This window comes from Mirounga angustirostris, unplaced genomic scaffold (genome assembly GCF_029215605.1).
Source record: "Mirounga angustirostris isolate CCGP_5_RB_7025 unplaced genomic scaffold, mMirAng1.0.hap1 SCAF_14, whole genome shotgun sequence".
Lineage (NCBI taxonomy): Eukaryota > Metazoa > Chordata > Mammalia > Carnivora > Phocidae > Mirounga > Mirounga angustirostris.
The window spans coordinates 82216029-82243025 of NW_026991722.1; the positions used below are offsets into that span (position 1 = coordinate 82216029).

Below are 26997 nucleotides of genomic sequence, written 5' to 3' on the forward strand. Positions count from 1 at the left end.
AAAGAGAGAAAAAATTTTTTCTGCCGTGGTTGTGTAAGAGAATGCTCTTGTTCTTAGCTGATATGCTAAAGACTTTGGGGTCACAGCTGCGAGGGACTCTCAGACGGTTCAGCAGTTAGTGTGTGTGCGTGTGCGTTTGTAGAGGAAGAGGGTAAAAATATGGCAAACTGCTAACAGTGGTGAACAGCCCAGGGGTCTCCGAGGGGTCCCAGAGAAGTGAGAGGCCACATGCTAACAGCAGGCAAGCTCTCAGAAGGCCACGGCTCACGATGGCGTTGACGTCACCATGACATCGGTATCAAAGGGTCTGCCGTTCATGACACTTCGGGGCTCACTTGTCCTCACTCGGCATAACGGTCAAGTGTTCTTTGGGGGTGTCAGACTGTGCTGCACAGGCCACCACGGGAGTGAATCTGGGCCAAGAGTGCCATCGGCTTGGGCACCGATGGGGACCCGGAGGAAAGAGCCGCTTTGGCTCCCATCTGCCACCAGGAGGGCCTGCCTTTGTGTTTCACAGGCGTGACACTTGGTCTCAAATAGTTTCCCTCGACAGTGAAAAGAAAGCGCCACGTCCTTGGCCTACCACCTGCTATCATGAGGAGCTTCTCCAGGTCCTTGATGATATAAATTTGGAAGACCGCTCCAATTCCGGGGACATGGGTGAGGGAGTTCTTCAAGACATTCAGTGCGTAGAGCCCTTCCTCAGTGCCCACCAACACCACCTGCAGGAACAGAAGTCCACAGGCGGAGCGTAAGCATAACCATGTCCCCACGACAACCCCGAAGCGTAGGAAGAGCAAGAGCCCTTTGTCTCGTGACTTCGGGGGGACTACAGCCAGTGTCCGGAGAACAGCGCTACCTGGTCGCTGAAGGGCAGCGTGCAGTTCATGTCCAGACGGTCATCACCTTCCAGTTTCAGCAGGGAGTTTCCAAGCAATTTCTTTTCATATTGGAACCAAGAAAGAAAAGAAAAGAAAAAAAAAAAAAAAAAGGCACAGTAAGTGTGAGCTGTTCATAACCAAACCATCCAGAAAGACAAAAGCAAGAATGGAGAGAAGTTTGGTGCCAGGAAGAAAGTAAGGTTACTCCTGAAAACACCAGAAACACACATTTGCTCTTGGCTTGCCCCGTATTTTGATCTGAGCTCAAAAGGCAGCAGGTGAATGTTTCTGGTACCTCCGGGGCAGTTGTTAATTAGCATCAGAGTTACGCCTCGGCTTGGACGCAGAAATAAATGAGTGAAGTAGACACTGAGAGATTTTCTGCGGTAGGAAATAAACTGACGCTAAAGAGATGTCACCCACAGAGAGTTAATAAGCCACGTGGAAGGCTCCTTTCCCTCCAGGCTGCAGCCAAAGAACAAAGCCCAGGGTCAGCAGCGAAGCAGCAAAAGCTTCTGAATCTCTTTACCTGAACCCACGCAGGCAGAAGCTCGTAGGAGAGACGGTCGCCGCCCTATTGTGCACATATTAACGTGGATTTCAATAAAAGGCTCGCACAGGGAACCACAGAACAAGTTATCAAAACAGGTCCACCCAGTGAGCCAAGCTCCTCTCAGGAGGCTCATGGTTAAGAAGTTTGCCCCTGCAAACACCGAACATGTTTACTAGGAGCCCAGTGTTTGGTCTTGGGTGGAGAAAACGCCAATGAGCAAGGAGCCCTGCTTATATTCTGGAACTTTCCTGGAGGAGTGATGCCAATCAAGGCACACCTACGGTTCTGCCGTCTTAAGGAGAAGTAGGATCCCAAGCCTGCCTACAGAGGAGAAGATCATGTGGAAGCTACGGAGAAGGTTATGGAAAGCCCTCCCCGAGTTGGCAGACTTTTGCGCTGCTTCGTGGCCAAGTGCTTGCAACTCAAGTCTTCAAATAAACTCATCAGAGTAAACGAGAGAGAGGATCTCCGTATGAGTATGTCTGCCTCCATGACCAAGACCCATCGCGCCCCAAGCGCTCGCTAACGGCGCTGACTCCCCTGTTATGAAGGGCTGCAGAGGGAGGGCATGTGATGCCAGACAAGCCAGCGCAGAGCCCGTGTCTTGGTCACACAAGCGCCCCAGTCACGACAGTCTCGGACCAATACCCCTCAGGGAGGCAGCAACAGGGCTCCCAGCACTCAGGTCAGTTCCCACGTCAGCCCACGTCACAAAGACAAGCTCCGGCGCCCGTCTTCATACTCACAGCATCGGCTTCTGCTTTTTCCCTAGAAACTCTCCCACCTGCGACAACAGACTCTAAGGCAGTGACCCAGCGCTGTTTGTCAGGGAAGCTGGGAGCCAGCAAGTAGAGCGTTCTCCCGGGCCAGCAGGTGGTGTGCGGGTGAGACTCCATCTTCAGTACGTAGGGGACATCTAGGGGATCGGACAGAGAGCAGGGTTTGGGTGTGGCTTTCCCTCACGCCCAGGAGAGGGATGGCCCTGAGGTGTCAGAGATCCCCCCTCCCAAGCACGCAAGTTCCAGTCCTCCCTGAGACTGGAGAGCGGAGGAGAGTGACCCCTTGCAGCCCTGCTGGCTGAGCAAGCCCAGCGTGCCCCTGGGTGGGTTCTCCTGCTTCCCTCACCTGCTTTGGCTGTGTTTGCAAGCTCAGAAGCACCAACGGCGCCGTGAATAGATACGTCCCCGTCGGGAAGGCACAGCTCAAATTCTTCCAGCGGCCTCTGTCCAGCTTGGTGCAAAGAGGAAGGGCAGAAAGAAAACCAAAAGAACAGGAACAAGAACAAGGGGAGAAAAGAAGGAGAAAGAAACAGAGAGAGAGAGAGAGAGAGACAGGGCAAGAGAGACAGTATGCGTGGAAAGAGAGGCACACGAGAACAAAGGAGGAAGGAGAAAGGTGTGCAGAGAAGGCGGAGAGGGAAGATAAAAACAAAATAAAGTGTGTCAGATGAGTAGCACAGTCAAATTTCTGATGATGATGCGGATTTATGGGCTAGTTGACTGAGGCAGAAGTTCTCTGAAGGTGTATTAGCAGGCAGAATCTTCAGGGCAGCACCCTGCGGGTTCTTCAGAGGGGAGACCTATAGACGTGAGTATCGTACCAATAACCTTTAGCGAAGTCATTTGGTTTTTAATTTTCAAAAATGGGAAATCGTAGAAAGCTTGCAACGCAGTCCGAAAAACAAAGCCTTCACGCCAAGACTGGGAGACCTGGGTCAACCACGTGCACCGAAATTTCCCCCTGAATTATTAATTTACCTTCTCTGGCTTCATTGTCATAAATGAGGACTTTGGATCCCTCCAGGACAATGTATTTCCGGTCCCAGCCTTGCTGTCCTCGTTTGTTATTCCTGGGAAAAGAGGGATGGACAAGAACAAGGGTGTGGAGCCCGAATCACAGGGAAGGGGGAGGAGTGGTGGGAAGGGGGAGAGGGAATCCTAGTCAAGAGGCTTCCCAGGGAAAGCTCAGGAATGGGAGCGGCCTGGGCTGTTCTGTCAGGGGCCGCGAAGCTTCCTGCTACCCCTTGTAGGTTCTGTGGCTGGCCCAGGAATGCCCCTGGTAGCAGAAGGACAAATGGGAGAGAAGCATATAATTTTAATTTATATGTTCCTGGGAGTCTCCCCCAGACAGTAAAGGCCCCAAAAGTGGAGAGGCCTACATGTTTGTACACTGGCTCGAAGACTAGTAATTATGAAAAAGCAACTAAAATGTTGCAGGAGACAGAAGGAAGATAAGAGGTTACTTTAACAAGGGTTCCTTGCAGAGTTCTCTCTGTAGGCCCTGACTCCCTGTCTCTGGTGATAATACGCCTTTCCTCCTGGAAAAGGGAGGGCTGCTTTTACACAGGAATCGCATCTCCGACTTTCAGGAAGAGAGAGGGGAGGTCAGAGTGTCATTCTGAGACCAGGGTTTGTCATGTGCCTTTGGCTCCAAATATTCCTTGTTCCCAAGTGGCCTATTTTGGGGTGGTGTCTTCACCAGCACCTGCCCCAGCCCGAGGCACGTGGCCACAATACCTGGGCACCTTCATCCACCCTTCCAGGTGCAAGCCACTGCTGGGCTCCTTGGTCTGGAGACCCGGGGAGTTCATTTTGTCGCGGCAGAAGGCCTCGGTGAAGTGTGTGGCGTACTCGGCTGGCAGGCCACAGGTGGCTGGCAAGCACGTGGAGCACTTGGGATGACACATCACCTGACATTCTGGGGAAAAGCAGAAAACACCTTGGCGGACCCTGGCCCATGCTTTCCTCTGCCAGCCAAGCCCCCGCCAGGCCCCAACACCCAGGCAATCCCTAAGCTTGACCAGAAGCCAGGCCCCGACAGAGAAAGGAAACGAGGGAGCCAAGTGTTCTCGACACAGTGTTCCCGGCTTCTCCCCAGGCCGCCACCAACAGGTGTGTAAGGGACCCGTTTGCACAGTTCAGCTGGAGACAACACACAGCCTAAAAGTGGGGAGAGAGCAACCTGGGCAAAAACAGGGGGCTGGAAATCAGCAAAGCACAAGGTGTTTTGCTTTTGCAGAGGGCGGTGGAGACATGAGCTGGAAACACGGATAAGCTCATTCCTTTAATAGGGGAAAAATAGTGTCCTCCCACTGAAACTGAAAGCTTGAAAATGAATGTACTACAGGATGAAAAATTTAAAAAGAAAAAACACAGGGGCGCCTGGGTGGCACAGTGGGTTGAGTGTCCAACTCTTGGTTTGGGCTCAGGTCGTGATCTCAGGATCGTGAGATCGAGCCCTGAGTCAGGCTCCAAGCTCAGCGCAGAATCCGCTTGAGATTGTCCCCCCCACCCCACCCCTCCCTCTCTGCTCCCCCACTCTCTCTAACGTAAATAAATAAATCTTTAAAGAAGAAAGAAAAAAGAAAAGAAAGCCACCCACCCCCACCAGATAGATCTGTTTGGGTGGAGACAGGCAGGTGCCCACTGCGAACGCACAGCCGCTGCTCTTACCAAGACATTTGGATGCCTGACGCCCAAAGTGCACAGTATCCAGACACACAGCACACTTTGTGGCTCGCATGTTTAATCCTACGTTAAATCGGTGAGGAATATTGTGGTGCATGCGCTCCTTAAGACGCCGACTGAATTCTGAAGGAAAATTAAAAAAAAAAAATCATTACGTGTTACAAATGATCCCATCAAGAAAATAAAAAAAAAACAACCCAAAGAATGGGAAAGAATATTTGTAAATCATATCTCTGACAAGGGACTTGTTGCTAGAATATATAAAAAGCTCTTACAACTCAATAATAAAAAGACAACCCAACTTTAAAACGGGCAAAGGATTTGACTAGACATCTCTCCAAAGAAGATAAATAAATGACCAAGAAGCACATGAAAAGATGGTCTAAATCACTAGTCATTAGAAAAACACAAATCAAAAGCACAATGAGGTTCCACTCACACCCACTCAGACGTCTAGAATCAAATATGCAGGAAACAAGTGCTGGTGAGGATGTGGAGAAATTAGAACCCTCATACACTGCTGGTGGGAATGTCAAATGGTGTAGCCACTCCGGAAGACAGTTTGGCAGTCCCTCGAAAAGTTAAATTTAGGATCACCCAGCAATGGTATGACCCAGCGATTCCATTCCTAGGTATGTCCCCAAGAGAACTGGAAACATACGTGGCCACAACATACAACGTTCACAGCAGCATTATTTATAATGGCCTAAAGTGGAAACGACCCAAATTATTATCAGTGGATTAAGAAACAAGATGTGCTATCCATACAATAGAATATTATTCAACCAGAAAAAGTAAACTAATAAATGCTCTAACATGGGTGAATCTCAGAAGCATTATGCTCAATGAAAGAAGCCAGACACAAAAAATACGGTATGATCTCACTTACTGAAATGTCCAGAGTAGCACATCTATTTGGCTTAGTGGCGGCTGGAGGTCGGGCAGAGGGGAGAATGGGGAGTTCTGCTATAGGGTAGAGTGCTTTTGGGGGAGGGAAAGGTTGAGGCCAAAAATGTCCCCAAATTACAATGCGATGGTTGTACAACGCTGTGCACTTGATAAAAAAACATCATACACTTCAACTGTGTGAATTGTATGGTGTGTGAGTTTATCTCAATAAAGCTGTAAAAAAACCATTACAGCAGATTAGTTACAGAGTGTGAAACTATTTTAACACTAACAGATGCATCTAGATTTATAGGAATCAACTTCAAATCTCCATTAGCCAGTTATTAGGAGTATTTTTAAAGAACGTATTACTGGCAGAAGCCAGGCTATATGATAGCAAAGATGTTTGTGGGCCTAAGGAAACATAATGCTTTTAAGTCAAATGTATGTAAATATTTTAATCATGAAAGTTTTGTTTTCCAGATGAAATCCCATATCTAGAAGTTTTCAGAATGCAGTTTAAGAATCAGTTCTGAATTACAGAATTTCTAATTATTAGATACATAAACTGCCTGAAGAATTCTCTCTTCATGTCCTGTTCTTTCATGTATAACCTCCTTTGGTTAAAAAACTCAACTTTTAAACCTTAAAAATTGAATTATTACATTTATATGCCAGTCTGTTAAAATAACGAGGTTGCTACAGGCCCTCTCTCCATAGTGACCTAATTAAAGACAGCCTTAAACAGCAAAGCTCGGGATCCAAATTTCTGAATCCAAATTGGGTTCTCCACAGAACATGGCCTCCCATCCTTTATCAGAAAGCTGCAAGGAATGAATGACGTGAACGCACTCTGACCCGGAGAATATACACAGGAAGGAGGGGCCTGGGGTCTGAGGAACCTCTCAGGCCACTGCTCTACGGAGCCTGGTCAACAGACACTATGGCCAGAAAGGATTTTCTTGCCCTGTGTTACCATCACTATACAATGATGACTTTAAGAGTAAAGCTCTTTGATTCAAAGTGTTATGAAAACAGAGGAAACAAGAGGGCATCATCACCGAAGAAAAACCATTTACTGAAGAAGAACCACCGACACACCACAACACCATCAAGATTTGCCACTAACATCCGTTACATTGTGATGCCATGACGCTACCCCACAGCTCTGCTCGATGATCCCCTAAGACCTTCCAAACCACCTTCCTTGGCCTTTTTTTTTTTTTTTTTTAAAGAAAGGCAGACTGCCACATGCAGCACCGCATTTGGGTGCGTCTGGAGTCTTGGAAGCTTGACCACCTGACATTCTCCTACAAATGGACCTTGAGAGCTTGTTTGAAGGTTCTAGCAGGGGAGCTCAGCTACTCGTATACCCTTGACCGAAGAACAGTCCTCCGGTATCAGGGAAGGCCACCGCCTTTGACCAAGCATGCAGCTTCAGGGGGGACGACACACACATGGAGCGGTGAGGGACAAGGGGGACACCTGCCTAGTCAGCCACATCAGCCGAATCAACGCTGGCCATCAACGGGGTGTCACATGTCACAGCCAGATCGCCCTTACAACCTGGCCTTTTTTCTTTAAAGTCCCTTTCCTCTCTAGATGAACAGAGTACTTTTAAGACCGCAAAGAAAACTTCTTACACTGTTGGTAAGAATATAAACTGGATCAAACTACCAACACTCAAAATGCAAATAATCTTGAATGCGGTGAGTCATTTCCCAAAAACTAATCCTCTGGCTGCAGCACCCGAAGAGGTGCAGGGTTTCACTGCAGGGTGCTCCCGGTAGGGAGAGACTGCCCATCAGCAGGGGTCTGGTTTAACAGGTGAACCATGTACCCACACCAGTGAATACCATGCAGCCCTCTCAGAGGACGAGATCGATGCATAGGAATTAATAAACACTCTGAGATAATATTTTAAGTAAAAAAAAAAAGGTGTTTTGCAGGGTACGGTGTAGTGCACTGTGATATTTATAATAGAAAAAAGGGCTGAGGAAAATACGCCTAAATTTTCTCATACTCTTGAAATTATATAAGATACAGCAGTAACACGACCTGTGCCTACATGCATGAACCACTGCTGGAAGAATACTCAGGGAACTGGCACTGGGACAGGGGATAAGACCAACCTCTTACTCTTTGGTATTATTACCCTTAGTATTATTACTTGTCACTTTTACCATATGTCTGCATTTTCTTAGTCGATTAAAAACGATTTTCAACAGAACTCCAGTGGCTCCGTGGGCACGTACCCTCCGGAGTGGACGACTCCTTCCTGCGGCTGGATGGCGGGGCGAGCAGGCTCATGGCACTGGGCTGGTGCTCGGGTGACCGCACGATAGCGGACATGGCGATCTGCTGCCTCGCGGTGGCTGGCGTAGACGGGTGCGGGTGGTCTGTGGCCTTCCGGTGGGCAGCTGGAGAGAGACCAGTCCGATGCCTTTTGGTTAGCTGGGTCACCGAGAGGCCAAAACCAAGCGGGCTGCCCCTGGGCTGTCTTTCGAGGACCCAAGACCAAGAGAACATGCATCGTGCCGACCGGGCAATGCCACGGATGCTGTGAATTTTTCAGACTTGGGGGCCATCTGCCCCGAGAGCTTCCAGCCCATAGAGACAGATGCTGGACTAGTACGAGCAATCTGCTTGAGATGGGTCCTCTGCCTTTATTCCACAGACGTGGCATAGGGAGTGCCCCTACCTTCCTCCCGGGCAGACCGGAGCTCGATGCGGGTCTTCTGAAGGGCTTCCTCTAGCTCTGCACAGCGAGCTTTCTCCTTCTCCAGGGCCACCTTCAGCTCATTGTACTGCAGAGGAACCTGTGTGGGCAAAGCAGGGTCCTCTTTCCGTCGACTAAATAAACCCTAGCAATGGAAACAGAGATATCTCCTAACTCCTGGAAACTGGCACTGGAAACTAGCTAAAGGAACACTGACTCAAGAGGAGCAAACTACGAAAGCCAGGAGCATACTCACTGTAAGCGGATTTAGTAAAAATGGCATGTGAAGGGGGGGAAGGGGAGACTGAGCCACAGCCCATTCCAGCCGGCTGGAAAAAAATAGGGTTTCGGAAATTTTCGACAAGAGGGTTCAAGATGCTTGAACTGCCACCACCTCTTCCTTTAGCATTCCCAAGAAGGAGAGCCATTTCCTGAGTCTTTACCCTCAAAAAATGGAAGTGGAGGATGGAGTCAGGAGGGATGGTTCGGAAATCACTCTTGCTTTGTGTTTGTCTCATGACGCTTAGTTACAAGACACAGAGATGAATGTTAAAAAAAAAAAAAGGGAGACCAAAAACCTGAATACTAAAATGATATCAAAACAAGGGGTTTACTAAAAAAAAAAAAAAAAAAAAAAAATGCAAATGGAAACACATACTGGACACGGAGGGGGAAAAACGGAAAACATAGGGAATAATGGGACTGGAAAAAAAAAATTAACAACCAAAAATTAATGGAAACACCCTAGCTACAGCACATGACACAATTAGATAACAATCCGCTGCTAAAATAAAAAAAGATTGAATATCATAAAAGAAGATTAAATATCATAAGCATAACAAGCACCAACAGTCACACGGTAGGCCAGAATATTCCCTCCCCTGCAGCCCCCACTGGAGGGGGCTGCCTCTGAAGACTACTGTTGCCCCTTACAGTGCAAGCAGGGCTGGGACCACTGGCACCAACTGCCCACTCCAGCCCCCTCTCACGTATTCCAAGTCCCAGGGGGGTTGCCACTGCTCTCCCGGGGTAGGGATGCCTTTGGAAGCAGACTGCAAACTCCTCAGAGACCTTTTCCAACTGAGAACACCTGACCAAACCTCCCTGGGCGGGGGGGGTTGGGGGGGGTGGGGGGGAGGTTGGGGTTCGGTGGTTTAGGGAAGCGTGTTTTAGGTGTAGTAAAAATCTTCCCAGGTGCATCTACATAGAACCCTGTCCATAGTTGTTGGTTTTTTTTTTTCTTTCTGGTCATAGTTTTTCATTTGTTTGTCTATCATAATTTTAAAGGGATGAAGCAGCACTCAGTGGAGGGCCTAGTTATCCAGACAGGCCCTGTAGGCAAGTCACCTCAATTCCCTGGTTCCTGGTCTCCAAACAGGCCTTTGCCAATCAAAAGGACTGGGCTGCGTAATTTCAAGTCTTTTCTAGAGTCCCGTACATGTGCCCTGAGAATCCCTCGATAGAACTGAGAACCCCTTTCTCTCTCTCTTGAATTCCGAATGCATGACCTATATCTCTCTATAGTCCTGTACCTGTGACCTGCTAATCCCTCTGGAGTCTTGTACAATGACATCCATATAAACCTTTCTCTCTGCTGTCACCCCCACCCCAGCTGCTTAGGAAATGGGAAAAAAAAAAAAAAATCATTCCCTTATGGCACCAAAGGCCATGAACACAAAGTAGTGTGTTACAGACTTGATTAACGACATCCCTTCTGTACGGACTGTTCTGACTACCTCAAAACCTCTTTTCAACCCAATATAAAACAAGAGAATGTGCGTTTTGTTTTCTTTGATGTTTCTATAATTATCCATCACAGCGGTATTTAATGAATCATAATGACCGAGCAAAAACTCCCCACTTTTCAAACACGAGGACCCACCTTTTTCTTCTTAGCGGGCTGGTCCATTTTGGCTTGCAGAAAGTCAATGAGTTTGGTTTGTTGAGAAATAGTACCTTCCATTTTCACCTTTTCGTGAGAATAGAGAACCTAAAAATTCATAAAAACAAAAATAAGCTCAGCCCTCAAAAGAAGGATGCTTTTAAATGTGGTACTTTAAGAACATAAAAAAATTAGGTCGTGAGGATACTAGCATATGAAAATTCAACACAGACCACACTGGGCCAATATTTACTTACTTAGTCCTTTTCTTATGGCCAAAAACAAAACTAAAAAAAGGACTGATAGATGGATAAGTATATGGAAAAGTGTAAAAAAAAAAAAGCCAGGGGTTAATATTAGAATCTCAGAGCTGATCATTATAGGTATTTTCCAACTTCTCTGAAGGTTTGGAAATTTTCATAATGAAATCTTGGGGAAAACACACAAAAATACACAGTATAAAGAAAATGAACTTTTCACCAGATGGCTTTTGGCCATGATGCTTTGCCTCTGCAGACAATTTTTAAGTAAATTTCCTTTGCTGGTTCTCACCTGAATGTTTTCTAGCTGGTATTCCAGATCGCTCCTTTCGGTCTTCAGCAGATCAGCCCGGTCCAGAGCTTCTTGCAGCCCTTGAGTCAAACGGAAGATGTGATTCTTCTGCAGGTCCATCTGCTGCTGTAATTTGGCTTGCTAGTGGGGAGAAAGGCCAAAGAGAGTCTCGATACCACAGACAATACAACTCGTTGCCCCACTGTTCTTGTTACCAAACTAATTGCAGACACGGCGCCAAATTTCGGCTTCTGAAATCATCTCCGTCTTCTGTCCCAGATGGATGCATGGGCACAGTTAAAAAGAATTTGCCCAGAAATCTCTGACGGCCAGCAAGTCACAGGACCCCCCACTGTAAGAGGAAGGCCAGGCTGGTGTGTCTGTCTTTCTAGTCAGTTACAATTAAGGACATTGCCCCCCTGTGAATTGACATCAAAGATGCTGCGAATTACTGCAACGACAGCTAAGCTCCAATTTGTCCTTCGCTTTGCTTTTTAAGGTCTCATTTGCTACCACAAGAAACCACTTTGTTCAGGCACTGTGGATGCACAAAGGGGAATCATGTCACCTCTAACTTAAGGAGCGCCTTGTCAGGGTGAGGGACCCCCAACCAGGACACAAATAGCCACAATCATAGGAGATACTTTTGCAGTGTGGGGAGGAAGGAAGAGAAGAGCCCAGACTCAGCACAAGAGTCAGTAAAACCCGGGGTGGGGAGGGGGGCGGAATTACTTTAGTGTTTTGGAAATAGTTTTGTGCTGGAAATCTTCCTCCAATTTTTACAATGGAAGTCAACCAGAAAATAAAGCGGGCTATAAAGATGCTGGTTTTATGGCTCTCCTTCCTAAAATGCTTGTTTCTAAAAAAGCAGGAGAGAGCAGCTACCCTGAGGAGACACCGCCTGATGGCATCCAACCCCGGCGTGACAATCTAACCACCCTGGAGGTGGCCCTAATATCCCCTCCCGTGGTGGCCTAGACTCTCTGCAGACTCAAGGACAGAGCTCCTGAAGAGCCGTAAATACCACCACGGGCATTTCCCAGCAGGCAGTGGCAAATCTCCACGCTCTCCGCCCCAGAAGGCCAAGAGCTACCAACAACCTCAGAACTTGCCTCTTCATCCCATTTCGCTTCCCTCCACCTTTGTTTTGTTTTTCTTTCCATCTCTACTCCTCAACAGCCCTTCCTCTGGAGGGGAAGCGGATTCCTTGAGGCATCACGGTGTGGTGGAACGAACGTGGACTTTGGAATGCTACGGACCCTAGTGTAAATGAGGACTCTAACACGTATCGGTCATAGGACCTGAGGGGAAGCTCATATTGCCTCTAGAAGCCTCAGTGTCTTCACCTGAAAGTGGGTACAATGTCTCCCCTGATCGGGTGATATACTGAGCGCCACGCCCAGAGTACCATAGATGCTCAAGGAGTTTTAGCAGTCTCTCTGTCTCCCCTTCCCTCCATCCAGTTCAGGCTCCCCTCTCCCTACGCCCGTCTGTCCCTAGCCCAGCTGTCTTCCCCATGCCGACCTCCTCTCCCAGCCTCCCCGCATTAGTCCTCTGTAAAGCAAGAGATACTGTCAGCAACCAGAGATCACCTGCCCTGTATGCCAACCTGGAATTTCTGAATCAAACCACAGAAACCCCTAAAATATGGGGAGGGGGGAGCAGAGAAAACAGCTAAGATTACCTCTTAAAGGGAGCTATCAGTCCCCTACGGCGCAAGTGATTTTCGCAAATTACCCTCTTTAGTTTCTTCCCACTATTTTAGGACAACATTAATTACTAGGCAGGAAGCAGAGAATAAGGAGCTGGGGACAAGAATCGGGTTGGTGACAGCCGGGCCCAAAATATTTCTCTAGAACAAACACATCAATTGTCCATTAGCCTTCCAAGAAATAGGCTGCTTATTCACTATAATAAAAAAACAAGTGAGAATGGCAGGTTGCTGCTCGGTGGAATGCTTTTCAAAACCATTTACCTGCTTCCCAGAGAGAGGCAAATGGGGGCTATTCACGGGTCAGTGTCAGACTGAAAGGAGAGCATTAGCTCTGTGCTTTCATCTGTCCAAGAGTTTCACAAGGGTGATGGGAGACTGGCAGGACGCACCAAGGAAATGGATCACAGAACCGGAACACCTGACAACCCTGGTGGCTCAAAGGATGGATCAAAACCAACCAGAGAAAGTTCAAAAGGATGGGATTTTTTTTTTTTTTTTAAGATTTTATTTATTTATTTGACAGAGAGAGAGATAGCGAGAGCAGGAACACAAGCAGGGCGAGTGGGAGAGGGAGAAGCAGGCCTCCCGCGGAGCAGGGAGCCCGATGCAGGGCTCTATCCCAGGACCCTGGGATCATGACCTGAGCCGAAGGCAGACGCTTAACGACTGAGCCACCCAGGCGCCCCTAAAAGGATGGGATTTTTAAAGACACTGACTGATAAGGGCGCCTGGATGGCTCAGTCGGTGAAGTGTCTGCCTTCGGCTCTCAGGTCATGATCTCGGGGTCCTGGGATGGAGCCCCCTGTGTGGCAGGGGGAGGGGAGGGTCCCTGCTCAGTGGGGGGTCTGCTTCTCCCTCTCCTTCTGCCTCTGTCCCTCCCCTGCCCCACCCTATTTGTGCTCTCTCTCAAATAAATAAATAAAATCTTAAAAAAAAACAAAAACACCTTATGGAAGGGTTGGTGGCGATATGACAGGTCAGTGGGTAACTGGCAGAGGCTTACAGAGCCTGGAATGGAGCTGGAGATGTCCCGCTGTACTCCATGTTGTTCAGACCATGCAGACTTCTAGAAACTCTCTTTGGAAAGATAAATCTACCAGAAAAGAACATTTCAAACTTGGAGGGACTTGAAATGTTTCTCTTAGGAAAGGGAAGGCGGTCTGCAGTGGGAGAGCGACGTTGGTATCAAACTGACTGTCGCAGAGATAATAGAAGTAGTTTTTCTCATAGAACTGTCACAAAGGCCGTAGGAACCAATCATGGAAGGTACTCAGAAAGGCACCTGGCACACAGCAATTGCTAATGAAACATTCATTTTTAAATTATTACTCAAGTAATTTGATCATTAGTCAGCATTACTCTCCTATTTTGGTTGGAAATATCAGACTGCTCTATTTTCAAATGTTTCAATGAAATAGAACCATTGGTTGGAAGTTATAGGCTTTAACGGAAATTAGACAGGACTTTCTGAGAATTAAAGTTGCTGGAAAAACTGGGTTGGGAGGTCCACAGGCACTGTGCACTCAGGCCGAGGTTCAACCAGGCCCACTGGTGGGGAATGTTGGGGAAGGGATTGTCTGCCTTAGACATGAGGTTAATTTGACCAGAATTTGCAAATGGACTTTCACCTTTGGCATTACTTCCAACGGACTGATAGTGGCTATCAAGGGCCATGTCAAAAAAGCTTCCAGGGGTGCCTGGGTGGCTCAGTTGTTAAGCATCTGCCTTCGGCTCAGGTCATGGTCCCAGGGTCCTGGGCTCAAGTCCTACATCGGGCTCCCGGTTTGGAGGGAAGCCTGCTTCTCCTTCTCCCACTCCCCCTGCTTGTGTTCCTGCTCTAGCTATCTTTCTCTCTGTCAAATAAATAAAATCTTAAAAAAAAAAAAAGTTTCCAAAGCCATTTCGGGCCCAAGAGGAAAGATTTCGGAGAGATATCCATTAGCAAAGTCTGCCAAGGGCAGGGATGAAGGGGACAATGGAACAAGGGCTGGGAATCTGGGCTCCATGACATAAAAAACTCTTCCCAACTCTGAGACTGTGATTCTGGTCCCATTTACAAGTCTCTGTACCTAATAAAGAGGACACTTGGGTTAATTTAAGAAAGAAGACAAATGAGCAAATACAAAAAAAGAAAGAGAGAGAGACAAATGAAGAAACAGACTCTTTAACTATGGAGAACAAACTGATGGTTACCAGAGGGGAGGTGAGTGGGAGGATGGGAGAAATAGGGGATGGGCATTAAAGAGTACACTTATCATGATAAACACACACACACACGATAATATCTCTTGATTTCAAGATGTGTTATAATCAGATGGTCTGTTAATGGAATAAGATAAACATGTAGATGGTTTTGTGACAAAGATGTCAAGAAAATTTAATGAGGAAAAGAGTCTTTTAACAAATGGTACTGGAGTAACAGGACAGTTCTATGGAAAACAGCGAACCTCTCCTCTCATACATAAAAATCAACTCAAAATACATCCTAGCCCTACATATAAAAGCTAGAACTATAAAACTTCTTGTAGTACAGAGAGAAGAAAATATCTGCAACTTTAGGGTAAGCATAGATTTCTTAAATAGGACACAGAAAACACAAACCATTTTTAAAAACTGATAAATTTGACTTCATAAAAATTAAGAACGTTTGCTCTTTGAAAGACACTGTTTTAAAAGACAAGGCAAGCTACAAACTGGCTGAAAGATCCAGCATCCATACATCTGACAAAGAGTAGTATGAAGAAATCTTCAACAACTTTACTCAGAAGTAACTACCCAAAAGATTTGAACTTACACTTTCCAAAAGAAGATATATGAATGACAAATACATGAAAAGATGTTCATCTTTCATTATTAAAGAAATGCAAATTAAAACCACAATGTGATACTGTAATATACACACGAGAAAGGCTAAACAATACTAAGCATTATGGGATTGGAACTGCAAAATGGAACAACCACTTTGTTATCAACATACACATGTGACCCAGCAATGCTCCTCCTAGAGGAATGAAAACATATCCACACAAAGATGTGCATACAAGTTTTCATAGCAGATTTATTTATAATAACTAAAAACCAGAAACTATTCAAAGGTTCATCAGCAGGTGAGTGGATAAGTTATGGTATACCCATACAATAAATTACTGCTTAGCAATAAAAAGCAATGAACTGCTAGTACATTCATCAACAAGGATAAGCCACAAAAACATGCTCAACTAAACCAAAGAATCCAGGGGCGCCCGGGTGGCTCAGTCGGTTAAGCATCTGACTCTTGGTTTGGGCTCATGTCATAATCTCAGGGTCATGAGATGGAGCCCCGCATCGGGCTCCATGCTCACTGGGAAGTCTGCTTGAGATTCACTCTCTCTCCCTCTCCCCCCTGCCCCTCCCCCCACTCACACACTCTCTAAAATAAAATTATCTTTTAAAAAAATAAAAAAAAATAAAGAATCCAGATACAAGGAGTATATATACTATGACCCCACTTCTAAGAAATTCTAGAAAAGAAAAGCTATCGGGGGCGCCTGGGTGGCTCAGTCAGTTAAGCATCTGCCTTCGGCTCAGGTCATGATCCCAGGGTCCTGGGATCGAGCCCCACGTCGGGCTCCCTGCTCAGCGGGAAGCCTGCTTCTCCCTCTCCCTCTTGCTCTGCCTACTTGTGCTCTCTCTGTCAAGTAAATAAAAAAATAAAAATAAAAATCTTAAAAAAAAAAAAAGAAAAGAAAAGCTATCGGTAGTGACAAAGAGAAGATCAGTGGATACCTGGGGCCAGGGTCAGAAGGTATCAACTAGAAGGGGCATAGGGAACTTTTTTGGATGATGAAAATGTTTTATGTTTTCATTGTGATGATGATTAGTCAGGTGTTTACATTTAAAAAATGATTCAGAAAAAAAAAAGACGACATTCAGGTTAAGCCCTTGGTCACATGCTTATAAAATGCACACCACGACCAAGGATCCTCGCTACATCCTGGACAATAAATATCATTCTTTGTTTCATAATGGTTTCAACTGTCAGTGAAATCTGCCTCAAACTCCATGTCAGCCAGATGTCTGTGCTCAAAAATCTATCTGTGAGGTACAGACTGGGAAGCTGGAAATGTTCTCGTGTCGTTTAGAAGTGAGAAAGAGGGGACTGAATCAGGATCCCAGTATGCTATTCCAAGCCTTGTCACTGACTCACCATGTAACCTTGGACCAAAGTATTGAGCTGTCAGAGCCAACTCTCTTTCTTCGGAAGGAAAATAGGACAGGCAAGATCATTGATTATTTCTGTTCTGTTTCCAACATGTGCCTAAAGCGGGGACATTGCCTATTCATTCCAGATAAAAGACCATCATTCTCTACTTGACCACCAGGTAGATTTTTAAATTTTTATGACAGCGTTCTTTTTTTTTTTTTTTAAAGATTTTATTTATTTATTTGACAGAGAGAGAGACACAGCGAGAGAGGGAACACAAGCAGGGCGAGTGGGAGAGGGAGAAGCAGGCTTCCCACTGAGCAGGGAGCCCGATGTGGGGCTCGATCCCAGCACCCTGGGATCATGACCTGAGCCGAAGGCAGACGCTTAACAACTGAGCCACCCAGGCACCCCTATTACAGCGTTCTTAACGTTGCCTTTGGTGAACTTCCCACCCATGTGTGTGTATAATTAATTTTATTGCAAAAATCTTTACTGTGATACAATATACATAAAATTTACAATTTTCACCATTCTTAAGTGGACAGTTCACTGGCTCTAAGGACATGCACAGTGTTATGCAACCATCACCACCATCCACCTCCAGAACTCTCCCAAATTCCCACCCATTTTTTTTCAGGTCTCATTCTGTAAAATATTTCATACTCACCTGCAAAATTTGCACCACACTTTTCAAAGTTAATAGTTTAGCAGTATTATTTCTATCAGCACAGTCCCTTGGGAGGTATCATATAATAAAACCTCAACGAACCAGAATAGGTATTCTGGTTAATTGAACTATCAGGTTCACTATGGGTTAAACAGAACACTCTTGGAGTCCTGTTTCTCATTAAATATCTTGATAAAGTATATTTGTCCTCGTTGGTCAATTCTAATGAACAAAGCAGAATCATAAGTGATTCAACACATAAGGGAGGGCTTTGGTTGGGGGTGGGAAGTAGTCATCAACTTAAAGAGAGATTTTCAGAATTCTGTTAAAAGGTCCAGGAAATAATATAAGGGATGGGTTCGGGAGACCAATTTGAGCTTTCCATTCTGTGTCTCAAAGGCAGGGCATAATTTTTTTTAATTGAATTAAATGAATGAGCAAAAGTCTTCATGAAATTTAGTACTCAGCATAAATCTGATCAAGTCCCTGCCCTGTGCATGAAGCTAATTTGCATAGATGTTTATCAGCCTGAAAACTTAATATACTTTAGATATTAACTTTAAAACAACAATTTAATTCAACATTCAGTCACTCGTATATTTAATAAACTTCCATTTGGCACATACTCATCTGTGCTCAACATTCTTTTAAGCACCACGTGGGGGGATACAAGTGACAAAGACCCTCTGGCCTTCATGACACATTCTTTGAACGTGTTAAATACCTTCAAAAAAGTATTAAGTGACCACCTTACTCTTCCTCGAAAATTCAAACTTCCAAATTTGAACGTCTGATCTGGATCTGACCACCTAAACACAACATATTTTCACCTTCAGAATTCCACCTGGCTCTACTTCTCAGGTGTTTTGTACTCACCTCTTCCAGAAGCCTCTGTTTGAGCTCCCGTTCAGTCTCCAGTTTCTGCTGTAAACTGCGGGCGTTCATTTCAAGCATGGCATGTTTCTTCTCCAGGTCATTGAGCTGGGCATTGGGAAAAATTGGCCATAATATCATATTTAGGAATGCTAGATGCTAATGACTTTTGCAAATACCCACAAACCTTCACAGGTAAAGAATCAAGTTCTGAAGATCAGAATATAAATATTGTTTTCTAGGGACACCTGGGGGTGGCTCAGTCGGTTGAGTGTCTGCCTTCGGCTCAGGTCATGATCTCAGGGTCCTGGGATCGAGCCCCATGTTCAGCACAGAGTCTGCTTCTCCCTCTCCCTCTGCCCCTCCCCCCACTCATGCTCATTCTCACATGCGTGTGCTCTTTCTAATAAAATCTTTCAATAAATAAATAAATATTGTTTTCTCAAAGTATATCACAAAGGTCCATGTCACAGATAAGCCTTATATGGGGATAGTATTATTTCTAATGGGTCACATAAATAGCTATGACAAGTTCTAAGACAAGGATGATCACTTTGGCTGAGCTTAATTAAATAATCAAATGTTGAATGCTTACTATTTGCACAGCATTATATCGGGGCTCTTGGGATGAAAGAATGGATGAACTCTCTTAAGAATCTTACATAAAGTCACAAAGGCAGAGAGTAGCCCATAACTAGACATATACACAAACAAGGATTGCTTTGTCACATAAAATTTTTGATAAGAGGGGTATGGAGAAGAGAAGTTCTTCCTGAATTACCAGTTTCAAGAAAAGATGATATCAATGTCTGGAGTCTGGTTTTGTTTTGTTTTTTTTAAAAGTAAACTCCATACTCAGCATGGAGCCCAACATGGGGCTTGAACTCACAACTCTGAGATCAAGACCTGAGCTGAGATCAAGAGTTGGACACTTAACCAACTGAGCCACTCACATGCCCCAATGTCTGGAGTCTTAAAGGATGAGCAGAACTTTGCTATAGAATACTCTAAGAACCATCAAACAGGAAAAGATACTCAAGTTAAATCAAAAGGGCTCATTTACCTCTAAATAATATCCTTAGTTTCCTCATGGGTAAAAAATAAAAAAAAATAGTAAGCCAGAATCAAGGAACTCCAGAGTGTCCCTGAGTGGCAAGCTCTAGCCTTGAATCCAATAATTTTATTTCTGTGAAATTTCATTTCTGTAAGAAAATCATGGATATTCATAAAGATTTATGTTCATCATAGTGTTCTTTATAACACTATGGCAAAAAAAATTGAAAGAAGTTCAAAGTTCCAACACAAGTAGAATGATTAAATGATTAAATAGGTACTTCTGTGTTGTTGAGGGTTTTTTTAGAACTACATGTTCAAAAAACATTCAGTAACTGAGGAAAAGCCCCTACTTTTATGTTGTTTTTTTTAAAGATGTAAACTTGTTTACATAGTAAGAATCTAAATTTATTCTAATAGATCAGTGGTGGATTGTCAGTCATCTTTTCCTTTACTTTTCTATGGTTTCTAGATCTGCCACAATGACCCCAAATAGGTACTTTTATAATCACGAAATAACAAATAGTTATACCAAACACGAAATTCAGATTCTTGCTTTATTTTATGTGTGTGTTTGTGTGCGTGAAAAAGTGCGTGTGTGTGAACCTGGGTATATACATGAAATTTCTTTGATCTTCATTCTTGTTATCTGGAACACTGGGGCATCTATTTGAAGTCTCTTTCAAGACTTAGATAAACCTCCAGAACACGGGGACATAACGTGGCGTGCTACATGGACAGGACATGCATATTTCCAATATAAAATACCAAGGACTCACGTGGCCATCAGACCCTCTCATGCCCCTGGCCTTGGAACAGAGAGAGGCTGAGCTGCCTACCCATCACAGCAATGGAAGGAGCATTAGTCCTTGCCACTGAGCACTTCCCAAGAATGCTCGACATTAAATCCAGCAACCAACCCAGAGATTAAATCTAGAAATCAGGTGCCAGAAAACGAGGGAGCTGTGTGGCCAGATCAGAATTCAGACCTCAGGCGCCCAGACAGGCAGATGTTAAGAAGTCACCGACAGATTGGGACACACCAGTCCCCACCATGCCTCCCACGCTCTCGCCAACCCAGGGTGTCCTGTGTGGAGCCTAACCCTGCGACTTGATGGAACGGAGTAAACGTGTGTTCGTGAAATATGCTGACCGTGGATTGCACCTGAATGTGGGTCGAGCATGCCTTCTAAAAGGGGGAGATAAGATGTCCTGCTAAAAGGCAGAAGGGATGGGCGCTGACCTTGTCAGAGAGGCTCTCAGCTTTCAGCTTCTGCTCTTTGAGGGCCTGCTGCAGAGCAAGGATCTCAGCCTTGTGCTCCTTCACCGCCAGCTCCACCACCTGGCGTGACTCGGTGATCCGCTGGTCGGCCCGCGCCCTGCCGGGAAAGCACAGGCCCATTTCAGAAGCGCCACCATCACCAATCCCAAAAAAGGAAGTGGGCCCATCTCTAATCCCAATAAGCAACCAGACAGGCTGCAGCTGGACAGAGGCCCAACCCTGATTCCCAGTTCCAAATGATGTCTTGCTTTCTGACTGCTTACAGAGCGAAGAGTTGACCCACTTTAGACCTTGGGTAAAAATACTCTTAATAGGTAAAGTTCCTGTGAGTACTCACTTGGAAAGGCCGAAGGGGAAAGGCAATTTTCCAAAAGCAACTGGACTGAATAGGATACAGCAAGACTGCCACAGCCTCCCCTGGGAGTGGAAATGGAATGAGGTCCCCCTGAGGGACCACAGGAAACCCTAATCGAGCAACCATTTCCTCTCCTCAAGTCTATGCAATTAAATTATGTGTTTGGGGTGCTTGTTAGGAAACAAACTTGAATCCGATGAATGTATCTATAAATAAGGTTAGAGAATAGAAAAAACTAGAAGCAAGCTAGAAAAATTGCTGCCCTTCCCCATTTAGGTCTTGTGTTTTGCTACTTCCACACCTGGGCTTATACAGTCTCCTCTTCTGGCCAGCGCTCTCCTCCCCCACCTCCCCTACCCTGCAAACCCAAATCTTACTTGGCCTTCAGGGATGAACTCAAAAGGCCATGTCCTCCGTAAAACCTTGCTCAATTTCTCCTCTTGCAAAGCAGCTCTCCTTGCTCTGTATCCAAAGTGTAAACATACTCCTCTCTTGGCACACCCCACTCTCTATCTGAGGTGGTAAATACCCGAAAGCATAATTCATCTTCTCTATGAGACTTGCCTCTTGAGCACAGGAATTAAGAATTATATTTTACTCATCTCGGGATCCCATGTAACACCAAAATAGAGGGGGGGTGGGGGGAAGAAAGGAAAAGCCAAGATCTTTCACAACTGTCCCTGAAAGTATACATGAAATGTCTTCCTAAGCACAGCCCATAATTATACCTTCCATGTGGAGTTGTGTGTTTCTTGATGCTGAAGCCAGCTTCCGACCCTCAAATTGGTCTCTGAGGGATTCTAGAAACACCTCAGATAGGAGCTGCACTTGAGGGCAGAAGGAAGGGGGTCTGCGTGAAAGCAATCAGAATATACGGTGAGGACTCAGGGGAAAGAGGAACAGGAGATCTTAATCAGCAGCCCGTCAGGTCAGCAAATACCCTGAGTGGGAGGATACCCAAAAAAATGAATATTTCTACCAGTGTCTCTTCAAATTTAAGGAGTCTTATCTTTTGCCTCCAATCTTTTCTAGTTTAACTGACTCAGCTCCCATTAAACATCCACCACATTTGGCTGCGTCTACTGTGGTCAAGTAAATGCAGGAAATACCAAAATGAGTCTGATGGTGCCCAACTAAATGCTCTGTGAGAGGCATTTCTAGGCATAGTTTATCTCACTTAAGGAGTTCAGGGTATCCCAGGAAGGTCAGTTTCAGAGGAAGGTGATATGAGTGAGGTTATGAAGGACGGCTACAATTCACTTGCGCACACATGAAGTCATGAGCTAACTCTAGCATGCACACTGGAAAATGGGACCCATTCTTCAAGGTCATTTATTTCTATCTGCTGGTAAACTGTCATAATATACCCATTTTGTTAGAACCAAACACTTTCCTGCCAAGAGCTGTAAAACCGTCATAACCAATCTTCCCATCAACCATGTCTGCAGTGTGAATGGCATCCCCTAGGGGTAGGAAGTCTATGACCTGCACTATCGTGGCCCCAGCAGGAAGGGGATTCTGACTTTGGAAATCAAAGTGGGAAAGCAGAGGAAAGATTCTGCTTGAACTTATTTCCTACCACGAAAGAAAAAAACGGAACTATTCTTATAGAGAAGCTGTTCTCCACCAAGGGTGATGCTGCCCCTCAGGGGACATTGGACAATGTCTGGAGACATTTTTGGTGTCACAACATGAGGAAGGGGTTGCTACTGGCATCTAGTGGGTAAAAGCAGGGATGACGCTTCCCTTCTACGATACATAGGACAGCCCCCACAACAAGGGATTACCTAGCCCAAACAGTCCATAGTGCCGAGGTTGAGAAACCCTAGTGTAGACGGGTGACTAGCTTTACACAGGACCAGGATTAAAATGGTGATGGTCTTGCTACATGGTCACAATGATAACAAACGCAAGGTAAGAGTTTCTGCCAAGAAAGCACTGAGCTATTTGCCCTGCTGACTCCCAGGCCTCCGCATGGGGTGAAAGGACACCAGCTTCCAACACAGACATAATCCAAGTGACACTGACCATATTTACAAGTAGGATGACCGACCCATCCTGGTTTGCCCAAGAGTTTCCCAGCTTTAGCACTGAAAGTCTTGTATGCTAGAAACTTCTCTCAGTCCTGGGCAAGCTGGGACTGTTGGTCACCTTGTTCCTAAGGCTCAGGTGATCCCAGTGAAGACACCTGTCACTGGCTTTCTACAAACAGGAAGCCCCACCTGCTCTGCTTCTCGGTGTCCAGCATCCTCTGTAACTCTCGGACCCGACACTCAAACTGGGACTTCTCGTCACCAAGGACGCTCCTCCACGCCTCCCACTGCCGCTCTTTTTCCAGCAGTTCATCATTCAGGGCCTCCAGGTCCATGACCTGTTCTTCCAGCATCGTGCAAGTGGTCTTCAGAGCCTCCATCGTCTGCAAATCAGTACCACTGAGTTGTGCCTTGTATCAAATGAGGATTTCCTGGATGTTACTTTTGTTGGATCAGTGTCAGAAAAGCACAAGTTTCTAACTACAATCTGAAACACGTGTATCTGTTTTCTTCTACAGACCCAGGGGACCAGACAAGAATGGATAAAGGTCCATTTCTGCCACCATCTTAAAGACAGAACCCAATGCAAGCCAGGGGGAAGAGACTACGCTTAAAAGTCAAGGGGCTCACACTAGCCTCCCAGAATATTCTATTTTATTTTTACCTTTTTTTAAGTCAGAATTAAGAGAACAACACACTTTTAAAAGCTACTTTTTCCAAACCCCCAAGCCCTCAAAACATAGACATGATGATAAAAAAGAGCCCATTTAACGGACAGGGCTCGGTCTTGGGTCCCTTGGGAGAGGTATACTGGGCGTCTGCTCTGAAATCTAACAGAATCAAAGTGTGCCAGGGATCTCTGACACAGCGTACTGTCCTTACTTGCTTCTGGCTTGTGAGCTGCATCTCCCTCTCCGTAATCTCACGGCGGAGATGGTCTACTTCACTTCGTAGTTGTACTATCTCATCGTTGGCGCCGGAAGCCTCGTCGAGTTGTTTGGACAAGTAGAAATTTTGGTTGTTGAGCTCAGCGTTGTCCTCGGTCAGCTGGTTTAGCTGCTCCTCCAGGTCTGTGATTACCTAAAAGAGGAAAGGAACCCGGTTCTGCATCCAGCAAGTCTGTTTGAAATGAGGAACTGCTTCTAGAGCCACTGATTTTAGAACCTACGTGACACTAGCAATCCACATGCCACTCACATTTGCTTATCCAACCCCAGCAGCCAAAGCCAAACTCCCGTGCCCGCCCACTTAGCACTAAGACACACGTGCTGTGGTGGAAAAAGAAAAGTTTCTGATTCTTTCTCACGCATGATTTATCTGGAAGACATGGCAAAAGTAGATCAATCAAAAGTGATTGCTGTATGGAAGGGGCAACTTTAAATGAGATCAAGTTAATGGACGATAATATAATGTGGAAAATGCAAGCCAAGGAAAGGCGTCTAAGAGACTGGCATCACAATCAGCTAATTAAACAGACGGCACCATCCAGAGGACATTAGAACTGGAGATAGTCTTAGAAAGCAAAATAAAATTCTTATCAAGGAGGACTGACTGCGAAGGACACTAAAAGTTATTTTAATATCTCAGCGATAAATTTAATTTCATGCAACAAAAGGAAAAAATTTAAGGGAAGTTCAGAATAATCCTGAAAATATTGTACTATGGCATCACTTTAATGGTTTTTATTATACAGTTAGCTATCAAAAATGGGAAGGCATGTATATGAAATTGTCATTTTATTGAGAGAGATTTAATCTGGTTTTGCTAAATTATTTCCCTGCTCAATGGCAGAATGACTTCCATTTCAGTGCATTTAGCTTCCCTATTCTCTTTTCTGAGGTTCAGTATCAGCTCTTGCAGAGGGCTTTTGTATATATAATACTTTCGAAGTTTAAGGGCAATTTTCTAATAATAGTTCGAATGAAGCACACAGGCAGTAAATTACATTTTATGTAACAAAAAGAAGTAAATTAAAAGGAAATGTCTTGAAGCCTACAGTTTATTAATTGTTTCCAATTTCCAAACCTAGAGTAGACTTAGTTTATGAAATGTTGCCACTGTTTCCATGACTAATTCCCTATTTTAACCCCCTTTGATTATCAATTTAAAAAAAATCTTCCCGGGCACATAGAATTAAAGAACATCAATTAAGCACATTTGCTCAATGTGGCTCAGAAAACAGAGCTTTTGTTAACTGAGATGGTAAGCTTTTAATGTAGTAAGTGGTCTAGTAATTTGTACCTTAATGTCCTTAATGTACCTTAAAGCCCTAATTCCTTTTTTTTTTTTTTTAAGATTTTATTTATTTATTTATTTGAGAGAGAGAGAATGAGAGACAGAGAGCATGAGAGGGAGGAGGGTCAGAGGGAGAAGCAGACTCCCCGCCGAGCAGGGAGCCTGATGCGGGACTCGATCCCAGGACTCCAGGATCATGACCTGAGCCGAAGGCAGTCGCCCAACCGACTGAGCCACCCAGGCGCCCAACCCTGCTAATTCCCAACGTATTGGTTGAGGTGCACTGTTGGCTACAAGATGGGAAATAAAGGTTATCTGGTTGGGTCCTTAGCTAGGACTCCTTTATCGGGAAAATGGGAAAAGACTGCAAGTTTGTCATTTCTAGTCAGCAGTTATACCTTAAAGGGATCCTGGATCACCCTTTGGGTGCATGGTTAAATCTCCTAAAACCAGAAACAATAAGTAAACAATGCCCAGTAGTTCAACTGGTCTCCATCTTATATGTAGTGAAGCCATTCCTTAAGATAGTTTTCATCCTGGGCTATAAATGTCTCCATTTAACTACTATGCTTCTTTCTAATGTCCTTCCCCCACACACACCAAAAACAAAAACACAAAAAACAGAGGCAAGCTGGCCTAGAAACTACGTTCTCAAATGGAGTCGGGAGCCCCAAATAAAGCCATCTTGAACTTTGCAGGGTTGGGGTCTTCATCTGCGATAAGGAGGTAGATACTATATTTACTATCTCCTCCATTTCATTTTTTTTTTTTTTATGTTTTGAATTTTCTTGCATACTATTCTACCTTAATGTAGCCTGTGAAATACAAGGGATAAAAATTAATGACCAAGGGCGCCTGGGTGGCTCAGTTGGTTAAGTGACTGCCTTCGGCTCAGGTCATGATCCTGGAGTCCTGGGATCGAGTCCCGCATCGGGCTCCCTGCTCGGCGGGGAGTCTGCTTCTCCCTCTGACCCTCCTCCCTCTCATGCTCTCTGTCTCTCATTCTCTCTCTCTCAAATAAATAAAATCCATAAAAAAAAATAATAATAATGACCAAGATAATGCTTCATTTTAAAGACTATCATGGTACCTCTTGCGGGGCAGAGAGGCTACAGAAAATCTGCTCACATAAGAATATACATGTTGCCAAAATAATTTACTCACTGCTCAAAGACATACCTAAGCCTTTGGGTTCTCACTCCCTTTCTCTGATTTATGGGGAAAAAATTGCAATTTATTATTAGCCCATTTCTGCTCACTCTTCTCCTTTCAAAATAGATTATAAAGTGCTAAAGACAAAATACTTGAAAAGCTCAATGAAGTGCCAAGATTATGACTCTCACTTCAGTTGAGACGGGCCCACCGGAGTGGGAGGCATCCTTCTACTTCCCTATTGTCATTCAGTTTTCAAGGGGTCTCACATCTCTGATTTCTACTTATAGTTTGTGAATGTTGGTTCTATATTTTACCCTATTTTGCATGTTTGTCAGGAGGAGGCTTGTGTGTTTATGTGAAGCCCCCAAGCACTCATTAAAGCATTTTGACTCATTCAGACTTCTTATATATTCTTTCTGCCCAAGTCATAACATGTTTAGCTTGTGATTCTATTTTGAGGTGTTGGAGTTGTGGTATTAAGTGTTAGTTTTAGACATCCCCC

The 26997-nt window shown here is 45.0% G+C and overlaps 1 protein-coding gene across 7 annotated transcripts in view; it reads right to left on the reverse strand.

The window, feature by feature from the left end:
- The window catches only part of CIT (citron rho-interacting serine/threonine kinase), a 165061-nt gene that overhangs the window by 18119 nt on the left and 119945 nt on the right, over positions 1–26997 (reverse strand). For 2 of the 7 annotated variants that reach the window (XM_064578478.1, XM_064578477.1), the window contains exons 25-40: positions 23988–24185; positions 23295–23515; positions 20679–20814; positions 18386–18490; positions 10943–11083; positions 10391–10498; positions 8491–8653; positions 8045–8209; positions 4887–5024; positions 3951–4131; positions 3192–3283; positions 2560–2664; positions 2181–2350; positions 1411–1455; positions 860–940; positions 587–722 (exon numbers count right to left, since the gene is read on the reverse strand). In XM_064578478.1, coding sequence (XP_064434548.1) covers positions 587–722; positions 860–940; positions 1411–1455; positions 2181–2350; positions 2560–2664; positions 3192–3283; positions 3951–4131; positions 4887–5024; positions 8045–8209; positions 8491–8653; positions 10391–10498; positions 10943–11083; positions 18386–18490; positions 20679–20814; positions 23295–23515; positions 23988–24185 — 2185 coding nt within the window. The remainder of the gene's footprint in view (positions 1–586; positions 723–859; positions 941–1410; positions 1456–2180; positions 2351–2559; positions 2665–3191; positions 3284–3950; positions 4132–4886; positions 5025–8044; positions 8210–8490; positions 8654–10390; positions 10499–10942; positions 11084–18385; positions 18491–20678; positions 20815–23294; positions 23516–23987; positions 24186–26997) is intronic. The other 5 variants (XM_064578479.1, XM_064578480.1, XM_064578484.1 and 2 more) reach the window with 5 other exon arrangements.